This window comes from Nestor notabilis, unplaced genomic scaffold (assembly GCF_000696875.1).
Source record: "Nestor notabilis isolate BGI_N333 unplaced genomic scaffold, ASM69687v1 scaffold6644, whole genome shotgun sequence".
Lineage (NCBI taxonomy): Eukaryota > Metazoa > Chordata > Aves > Psittaciformes > Psittacidae > Nestor > Nestor notabilis.
In genome coordinates this window covers 18856-29506 of record NW_009925968.1, presented here as the reverse complement: position 1 = coordinate 29506, position 10651 = coordinate 18856, and the positions used below count along the sequence as shown (strand labels likewise).

The 10651-nt window shown below is 37.8% G+C and overlaps 1 protein-coding gene across 1 annotated transcript in view; it reads right to left on the bottom strand.

Moving 5' to 3' along the window:
• Positions 1-1785: 1785 nt before the first annotated feature.
• Positions 1786-10651, bottom strand: part of LOC104404773 (hepatocyte growth factor-like) — a gene marked incomplete at both ends in the record, with an annotated part of 17081 nt that continues 8215 nt past the window's right edge. Inside the window, 3 exons of the mRNA XM_010013298.1 lie at positions 1786-1904; positions 6652-6772; positions 8463-8590. Of these exons, the coding sequence (XP_010011600.1) occupies positions 1786-1904; positions 6652-6772; positions 8463-8590 (368 nt within the window). The remainder of the gene's footprint in view (positions 1905-6651; positions 6773-8462; positions 8591-10651) is intronic.

Genomic DNA, 10651 nt, shown 5'->3' with positions numbered 1-10651 from the left:
ATACCCCAGGAATGGTTTGTCTTGATTTATATAACAACAACAAAACACAGAGAACCCTGCAAATTAAACTGTCATAAAAAATCACTCCTTTTATATTTAGCATTATTTTTCTTATTTTTTTTTCTTTTCCCTTTTTTGAATTTTTACATAAGTCTAGTTCCAGGTGAGCTTTATTGTTCTTTTTTAACAGAATCTATTCTGTTCTTCTATCCTCCTCCCAAGAGAACCAAATGAATTTTACAGTGCCATAAGCCTACTAAAGTGACACTTAGAGCTAGACGAAAAACAGAGTGTCTGGTTTCGAGGATTTTTTTTTTTTTACACTTAATTTTGGTCAAAATTGAAGCAGGACAACAAAGGAAATCATAGTTTCCAAAACTGCAGATCTAACAGAAACTGATTTTCTCATGAGCTAACATGACACTGAGTTTCACTCAGAAGTTTTAGAAGCTTCCTTTTGCCTTTATTTCACAGAAAATCAAAAAATACTGTTTTCCCTTTTCTGCCTGTTTTCCTTGGGGCTCTGCCACAGGACTGGGGCATATGAAACTGACAGGTTTCTACAGTGCGGATTCAGTTAAAGTCATGTCTTGTTTTCAGAAATTGCCTTTATTCCCAAGATGTTATAAGCAAATTATTTTGAGTAAAGAGAATAAAAAACCAAAACCTGCATAAGTAATACTAGTCTGACTTTAATATCATGCTTGTACATTGATTACTTCACATTTCAGTTCACCAAGGGAAGGAAAAAACTGGACCCCAAATCTGGCAATGAGAAGTATGTGAGATAAAAGAGATTATCATCTGTAGACCCCTTGAGCTGTGAATGAGGTAAGCAATTTCAGGGATGCAAATCTTAGTTTTCTGATTAAAGCATGTCCCAGCAAAACTGAATTCTACCACCTGCCTCAGCCCCAGCATTATCATGGAAGTCGAGAAAAATTACCTAACCCAAGTTTTCATGTGAGTTCCAGCAGTTTTACCTCCTTAATTGTCTCTGTAGTGCTCACTTAAGACAACTAATCATCAGTAGAACAGGGCTGTCAGATCTAGCACCGAAGTTAGGAAGGTCTAGTCTTTGAAGATAAAGCATGCTGCAGAATGCTCTAAAAATTCTGAACTATAGCATCTCAAAGTAGGCATCCAATATTTATATACCTTAATGTTACTTGGATTCGATTCCATGTCTGTAAAGTGAGGCTAACAAAAGCCACCATCTTATAATTGATGGATGAAAAGAAATTAATTGCCTGTGGAGTGCTTTGATACTGGAGTGCTTAATATCACAGAGAAACCCATGAGGAAACTAATAATTCTGTCTTCATCATAAGGCTGAATAGCATGCAGGAACCAAGGCCTAGAAGCACACAGTATGCAAGAGGAAACCAAAGCAGTGGACAGTTGTTGACAGAGAGAGCACTGAGTAGGGAAAAGGTGCATGCACCTGCTCCCAAACTGTAATCTGGATGCTCAGCATTTCCAAACTAATATTGCACATGAGATCTTCATGATGATGTTGCCTCACTGGTCTAGTTCTTGATTTTTCTACATTTTAATGCAAATTCCTGTATGACATATACACATTTTCTGGTGCTAAGTAAGTCACAACTCTTATTTCCTGTTCAGATTAAATATAATGTTGCTATAAGAGATCCTCTTTGAAAGCTATGTTTTAAAAGTCAGTGAAGGGCAATAAATGAACTAGCTGTGGTCCTATATTGCTTGAAATATCTGTATCCAGATTTTGGAAAGGAAAAGGAAGTAATAAATTTTGCTTGAACTCACCACACGTTTTAATTGCACAGAACTCCCAGGGGGTGTTAGGGTCAAGAGTGTAGCACCATGGTCTCAGCTTGCCATCAGGATTGCGGCAGTAATTATCATCAAAGCCCTTGTCAGGATATCTGCAAACCACAATAAGAAATGTGTCAGGGAAGTCTTCCTGGCAACGTTGCATTGGCTTGTACAAGGTACTTAAAGGACAGTCTTCAGCAGAGGCAAGCAAGAACCAGTTTCTATTAACCTGGAGTCTGATCCTAAGGTGGATGCAAATACTTTTAACACTATTAGAAAGTTAATAACGTAAAACCTCTTTCCAAATATGCAGCAGAATCAGACCTCCACAGTGGGGATTCCCTGCTGTGTTAATGCACAGGATACCGGATGGGGTAACTCTGCTAATTGCTAAACTCTTGCTCTTGTGTCCATCAACTGATGACCAGACTCTAAAGCCACTCATTTTTTTTGAAACAGCCCAATTAAGTGCGGATTATATAAACACTGCCTGGCATGCTGGACTCATTAAGAAAACAGGTTCTCCAGTGCAACAGCCCTGGGTTCAAACTGGAAGCTATTTTGAACAGCTATGTTATTAATGATAGCTCCATTTTTGTAATAGAGCTCATTCTAGGTCATGCCCTCATTTCAAGCACTGGGGAAAAAAAGGAGAAAAATAAGGAATTATTTTCTGTCACCTTTATCTCATTAAGATTTGAAACTATTGTGCCATTTAATTGTTTCCACGTTCCTACCACCATTACTGAATGATCAGGCAGATATTGAAGATAAGGAGGTTCTTTGTGTATAAATGTGCTATATAGCCTCTATAAAAGAGAAGGAGATAAATGCATACTCTTTTCCCCTAGCGAATAAAAATTGCCTTGGTTTTACAGTTTTATTTAAACATGTTTGTAAAAGAAATAGAAAGTAGATTTGTCCCTGAGGAAAAGATGAAAAGTGTGTAAGAGAAGAATAAAGTTAACTACCTGGGAACCTGAACCCAGTTACAACTGCAAGCAGATGTGTTTCGCACAAGCAGAAGAAAATATGATTTACAAGTGCATACTTTTGCTAGGATGCTTCTTCTGTCAAACAATCATGCTAATTTTAACTCATTGCAACTTGATCTCTCATTCCTTGGGAAAAATCAGGTTCCTTCATCTATACAAAGGACAGGGATGGGATTTAAGTAGAATAAAAACAGAAAACAAACAAACAAACAAACAACAACAACCAAACAGCAAAACCACCAAGGACAAACCTCACAAACCTGAAAATTCAAGGGCAGTCAAGAATGTACTAGTTTCAAATCTAGCATCAGAACCCTGTTTTCTGCTAGGTAGGAGACTAACTGTAAAGGAACAAATTGTGTCCAAGGATTTCACCAGAAAGCAGTAAACAGGCTAGTAACATAGCACAAATAGATGTCTTTTGACACCCAGTAGGTGCAGTGATGAGCGTTGATGTTAGTAGCACGTCACATAGGAATGGAGAGTCCATGGCACTACCCAGGAAATGAGGTGAGCCCAGGAATGGCAAGGTATCTGCAGTCACAGCTCCCAAAACCCATTCAAAACCACTGGGAATCTAAAGAATCCACTTTCTAGAAAACAGTTGTCATTTCATAACACTGGATGCTCTGTCCTTCCTAATACTATGTGATATGTCCCCACAATATGTCAAAAATATATTATTTATTAACTTAAGTAAAGATGGAACAGATCTTCAAGATCCAGCTTTAAGTGTCTTTGTTGCATGGAGTAGTGCCCATGAACTGTACCTTTCCACCTGCTACATCTATGTTCCCTTTTTTAAAGCAACAACAGCCTTTGCAGTCACTGGTTCTTCCCTGAATATTCAGGCATGTTTCTGCCTTCCCTCATATCCAGTAGGCAACAGTTTCTCAGCTCCTATAGAAAAGGCCAACTAACAAATACTAGGGACAAGATAAACAGCAGGGCTTCAAACTCTTCCACACAATTCAACAGTGAGACTGTGGCGGATTCCCTGAAGGCTCATCCCTTTGCTCTGCACAATTCTCCTTCCCCAATACACAGACCTCTTGCTTAGACCCAACAAAAAGCCTGAGGTTTCCAAGATTGTTCAGAATCCTACATATTTCTTCCCCTCTCCCACCGCTGAAACTTCAGTAGCTGTACTTCATTGTTGAAACTGAAATGAAGCATTAAGATACACATCTGGTGTCAAAAGCAAGACTTTTTCTCAGTTTCAGGGAAGGGGGGGGAAGAGTGTTAGATGAAGAGATAACATTTATTTTCTTTAAAGAGGCAGATGATGATTTCTAGCTCTGCTGGAACTAAACTGAAACTTAGCCTCTAAAGCTGTTCACCAATATTTCTTTTTGCCTTCTTTTTGTTTTAAAAGACATGCAGGGCTGGAAACTTGATCCTGTATAAAGTAAATTTTCATGCAAGTGATATAAAACAGAGTAGTTTAATTAAAGTATGCCAGCAGTTATTCAACTTCTATAGCACACTTCAACCCTACTTTTCTCTATGTATTTAAGTACATACTTTCAAAACATACTTAATTTTACGCAGAAAATATGCTTCTCTATGCCTGAGACATTATCCTCCACAGTTTTCTTTCTATACTGAGACGTAATCCTGCCCATGAGGAGGACACAGGAACTAGAGCTTCAGAATACAATTCTGCATCCACTGCTAGCTAAAAACAAGTCATGCAGGAGCTGTTTGGGGGGATTCCTACTGCTAGCTTCAATCACATCTAAGTAAACAGTTATTACCATTTCTTTTCAGTAACTGACCTCTAAAGGGAGTACATATGGAACCATTCATCAAGGTGACAGAAAGGAAAAGTGAGGTGTATTCACCCTCAGCAGAAAACGTTATTCTGCAGCAGGTAGACTGGAGCATTTGGAAAGATTACTAGTTTTACTTCTCTGTCTTTGTCATTGCAATTGATGATTCCAGAAATGAAAAGAAGTTTAAATCTGTCCAGCTAGTCCCTCCTGGTTTCCTGGTTATTCACATTACCCTCACATGGTATAGTATAAGCATCCCTAGAGATTGCTGCATTTTAATGGATCATTTGTTCCAGACTTCTCTTATTTTCAACTTAACTATTAAAAAACCACAAACAAACCAAATCCCCAAATATTTTTAAAAGCTAGTATAACCGAAGTATAATTATCACTACCTTTAGTGACCACTTCATGAAGTTAATTAACATCAATGTTAATTAACTATACTGGACTCCAGTTACTCTTCTGAAAGCACATACAGATCAGTTCAATCTGGAAGGGTAGTTTTTTGATAAAAAAAAGCATTTTGGTTACAGTCTGAAAACTCTTAAGAAGACATTTTCTGAGGAGAATCTTTCAGGGAGGAAAAAAAAAAGCATTTTGGTTACAGTCTGAAAACTTTTAAGAAGGCATTTTCTGAGGCGAATCTTTCAGGGAGGAAGGCGATTGTGAGATTGCAGTTAGTCTGAAAAATCATTTTGCAAACAATCCAAAATTAACAGAAAAATATGATTTCCTCCTGACAGTAAAATTATTATTGTTTGTACCCAGAAGTTCAATAAATGTTTCACTCCCAACAAAAAAGATTCTATTCTAGAATGCACAGCAAATGCATGGCAAAAACCAGAAACAGATTATCTTCAGTCCCAGTCTGTTAATGCAAAATATTTATTGTAGCAGAACTACAGGACTGCCTGCTATTATTCATGAAGCAGATCATCTGAACCAAGAGAAAAAAAGAGGTTATATCTCCTAAATTCCAAAACTGCAGTTCATTACCGTTTTGCTGAATAATCAGGCTTTCTAAAATCTACCAGTACCTGTATTTCTGAGTAAAAAATAATACTTTATTTGGTGGAACACCCAAATATAAGTAAAGATACATTCGATGAAAGGTCTCAATCATTCTGAGTTTGTTGATTCTTGCAGTCCTCCTCTGACAGTTTAAGTTTATTCAATCCACTTCATAAATGGAGATAATCAAAAATCCAGAGTAAAACTAAAATGAAACTTTAGTCCAGTTTAAGAGAAACACAAAGGCCTTTCTGTGTGGCCTAAATCCCCACAAAAAATCCTTCCAAAACGATGTATTATAGATGACCCTTTGCGGCTGGGTGAATTTTACCCCTTAGGACAAAGTGTAATGGGGATGCAATTTATCCTGCTATTTCTGACTTATCTTTTGGCATTAGGTATCTATGCTTAAACTTAAAAAAAAAAGTCTAAAATACAAATCCATGTACATAAAATGCTGAACATAATGATGAACTCCTTCCCCAGGCTGAAAAAAACACACGTAGTGGGCAAGCATTTTGCTGAAACAACTTGGATACTTAAACGTGATTACAACAGAAGACCATCTACAACTTTAAAGCTGTTCAATATTTCAAAAATGGAGCGTACTCTGACAATGTTGCAAGTTTATATGTACTACTTGTGTTAAGAACTCTAACAAAAATTTATTACTTTTAATCTTTATTTGCTTTGTGATTGCTTTAAGGTATTTTAAGCTGATCGAAGCTGCATAACAACATATACAGAAACATTCAGAGGTTTATTTTTTACTGTAAATTAAGTTAGGGAGGAGACTTGGATCAAATAGTGCAGCACATGTCCATCACTATACTACACAACCACGGGATGTAGCCACAGCTGCATGACATAGCCTCTAGTCACCATCCTTCATCTCCATCATGACCGCTGCCAGCCTGCAGACATCATGGCTCAAGAGCCCAAGCAACCAAAGCTGGTGAACTCCACAAACTTCAGTTCAGCTGATGTTGATTTTGCCTAATAGGATCCCAAATGTGTGTCATTTTCAAATTATAACCACATGAATTTCGTTGGGATGTGGGGAAAGAGGTTACCTCTCTGGACGAAATTTGTGCTTGTGTGGTCTCTGAAGATCCCAGCGCTGACACTCCTTGCCTGTCTCGGTGTGATCCATTGGCCCTCTGTAAGTCTCTCCATTGCAGGTCATGCATTCAACTAGGAAGAAAAAATAGGTAGCATATTATGCCGATGACTTGTCACACACACACAAATAAAATAATTAAGTCATATCTCTGCTGTTATAAATTGAAAACAACCTAAAGAGATATAAAAAAGTAATACATTTAAGTTAGGTTGGTATGGTAAATGTCCTTTGGAATAGAATTGCATATCTTAGACCTAATCCAGATGCTTAAATTTGGTATCACTTTATTCACTTACAGGACACTTATGATTTGGAGGCAGGTGAGTGTGAGCTGCTTGAGGCATTCATGTTCCTAGCAGATTTTTAACCTTAGTTATGGTTCGTAAGAGAGAGACACACATTTCTAAGGAAGGAGTACATTTTAGGGGAGATATTTTACAATTAAATAATAATAATAATTCTAAGTCACTCAAAGTCGTGGCATAATTACAGCACAAGTTTACAGAATAATGGCTGAATCACAATTTCAGTGCAGTACAGTCTGTTTCTTTAAATTCCCAGAACATTCATCTGCATATGATACTGTTTCTTTTCGATACTAATTCTTTTTGGCAGCCTAAGCTAAGATACATTTTCAGCCCTGGTTTGGGAAAGTGGGGGGTGGAGGGAGAACGGGCAAAATCTACCAGTGGGATTTGATATCACTGCTGAACAAAATATCCTCTATAATTTAGAATGAGAAGTCTTAAAATATAAAGTAAATTCACCATAACTAACTAGACACATTTCTCAAGTGCCCCCTAATTAGAGTAATTGTAACAAAAGATCACTTAGTAAATACCAATTCATGCAATTACAGATCTCACACTTCAGACAAAACATCCGCTACCAAAGTCTTCATCCTGCAGTGAGCTCCAGGTCTTATCACATTTGAAGCTCAAATTGATATTTAAATGTTAGCTTTTAACAGATTTTCAAGCTCCTTGTAAATCATTCTCTTCCTCCTTCCCTCCCTTCTTCTCCCTCCTTCTCCCTTTTCTTCCCCCACCACAGTATAACTATTGCACATGACACATTAGCAGGAAAATTAAAGTCATCCTATCTTGAGAATTTAAATGAGTTGATTGACTGGAACTGAATTGGCTGATTAGCAAGATATAAGAGCTTAGTTTGGAGCTTAGCAGAACTAAAAATTCAACAAATGCAAGGGTGCTCATGAAATATCTTTCAAATCCTGTGACTTGAAAGTCGAATGGGAATGGATTTATACAAAGTTTTACTTACAGTACTCATTTGAAAGAAAAAATGAAAAAAGCATGCTTAGATTGATCTTTTTTCCTATAATTATCTGTATTTTCATCCATCCGAAAGAAGAAGAAAAGTTGATTTTACCATGAAATGGCACAAGATGATTTTATCATATAGTAATAGCAATGTTAATGGATTCTCTATGGACTAGATAAGTGAAAAAAAGGTCAAATCTGTGCGATCAGCACAACTTCATTGCTCCAGCTCCTCCATGACCTGAAAAAAAGGCGGCTGAGTCTAAAATCTTGTTCAAGTCTTCCAGAGTACTGGAACATAACAAGATCTCCTCTTTCTGTAATAACTGCTTTTCTTGTAACAAGAGTAGTTCTTGCTGAGAAATCACCAATTCTTTCTCCAAAGTCCATAATCAAGTGTCAGTGAAACTAGTGGAACTTCTGCGTACCTGCTCTCAGCAGAGAAAAGTAACTTTCTGCATGAGCCATGCCAGGTTACCTTGTGAACAGAGGGGGATGTCACAGACTTCATGGCGTGTCTCTGGACTGGTGGTGAAGCACCACGGCCCTCCCTCTTCCCCTCGGGGGTTTCGACAGTAGTTTTCCCGCAGGTCTTTACCCCGATAGCTCGAAGGCAAAAAGCTAGTTTTAAAATGACAATCATTACAGTATAAGAGCATGCAAACTTTGGTGTTAAATCATACTATTTTTTGCAAACACTTAAAAACAATCCCATTTTTGCTTCCTTCTCCCTCCACCCTGCCTAAACAAATGCACACACCCAAATATCTGTCCATACACAAATACACATCTTCAGTAAGCATTACTCAATCAATGGCCTAAATCTGGGTCAATTAGTCTAGCCCATTGCTTGCTCTAGCAAGTTTTACTCCCATCCCTTGGGCATCCAGAGCCAAATATCTGCTGCGGAGCCAGAGGCAGCAACACACTCCCTGCCAGCCCTCACTGCACTCTCCTTCACAAGCTTGTAGCTACTCACACAAGGCTTTTGGACAAAGAGGGGAAATGTATTGGGTACATAGAGGGAAAATCTGCTGGGTCCATCACTATGTCAGACCTGTCATTGCTGTGCATGTTGTGCACATATATAACCCAACAACATACATATAGCTGGCCCAGCTAGGCTTATAGTGCACCTACTACATAAAGCCCACAAGTTGAGAAACCTCTTCTCATTTCTGGCCAGGCAGCAGCTAGAACTGAGCATCAGGAGTGTGTGAGCGTGACTGAGCACTGTGACACACCATGCTGAGAGGCTTTCACTGCCCAAAACCACAGACTGTTTTGCATTGCAGCATCAGAAATTTCCCCAGATTCCTCTTTAGCTGTCTTCATGTTCTGCCATGAACTCCGCTGTTGTCACCTTAGGGTCTGCTACTTATAGACCCACTCATCATTGTTATCATACAAATTAGGTCATTTAACAGCAACCTAGCTGACTTAAACTGTCCAGGGTCAAGGTTTTGCATTTTAGCTGTCTGGAAAATTCTGTGCATACCTCTAGAGAAAACCCCATATACACACTGAGATATAGAGATATATGTAGGTGGTTTTATATATACATATATATACATATACACACATAAAAGTAGTACTAGTTATTCTTCCCCACAAACTAGGAAATAGCCCATAGTGAGGAGCCCAACCACAGAGCTGGTCTGTTCCATGCCATTGCAAGAGTTCTGACCACACTCAGGCTCCATATTGCTGACAAACCCATTGGCAATTCACTGCCAGTTTCACTGCAGTGACACTTAAGCAGCAGCTAAACCTTTGTAGATAAAAACGTGGAATTCTGAGCTATGTTCAATTCCATTATGATTTTTTTTTATTATAAATTGAAAAGTTGGGCAAAACATACAAGGGACCACATGAAACCTGTAATTCTATTTAATACATTGATTTCACTTTTGAGCTTTCTAAGATTTGTACAGGGTTTTTTCTTCAGTATGTTTACATTCTGGTGGAAATATCACAAGTGAAGTACAGCTTTTATTCTGAATATAACTAATACTTTAATTTGGATGTTTGTTTGGGGCTTTTTCTGTTGGTTTGGTTTGTTTTGTTTTGATGTGGGTTTTTTTAATCCCCAAGGGAATTCAAATGTATCTATATTCTAGAGGAAAAGAAAAGGAATAAAATTTCATCTAACTTCATTTAGAAGATTGTACATGCTTGCAGTTTAAGAAATGGAACTAGAGCACTTGGGACAGACTTTATACCCAGATACTGATTTAATTCATATACAAAAGCAGAAATGTATGAAATGTATGGTCCCTGCTGTCCTTGGCATGTTTTGTGTTACAAATGAATGAGAGCAAGAGAGAGAGTTCTGACATGTGACATTTTAATCATGTTTTATTCCCATTAATGAAATCTTTGAACTAAGTGAAGTGGAAAATACCTTTGTTTGTTTGTTAATCGCATTGTGGTTCTAGTCAATGCAATGTAGAAGCGTTACTTAAAAGTACTTTTCTTATTTTTGGTGCTTGGAGAGAATAATTTTTATGTCATTACTGCTGCCTATAAAATTTTTGCTTCTGGTTTTCCTCTGTAGTCTTGTAATACAAATCTCACAATTTTTTTTTAGCTAAAGACAGCCCTGGGCGAACTTTTCTGATGGGACATTGCAACCAGAGTAAGTGTTAATGTAGTATGTCAGTGCAT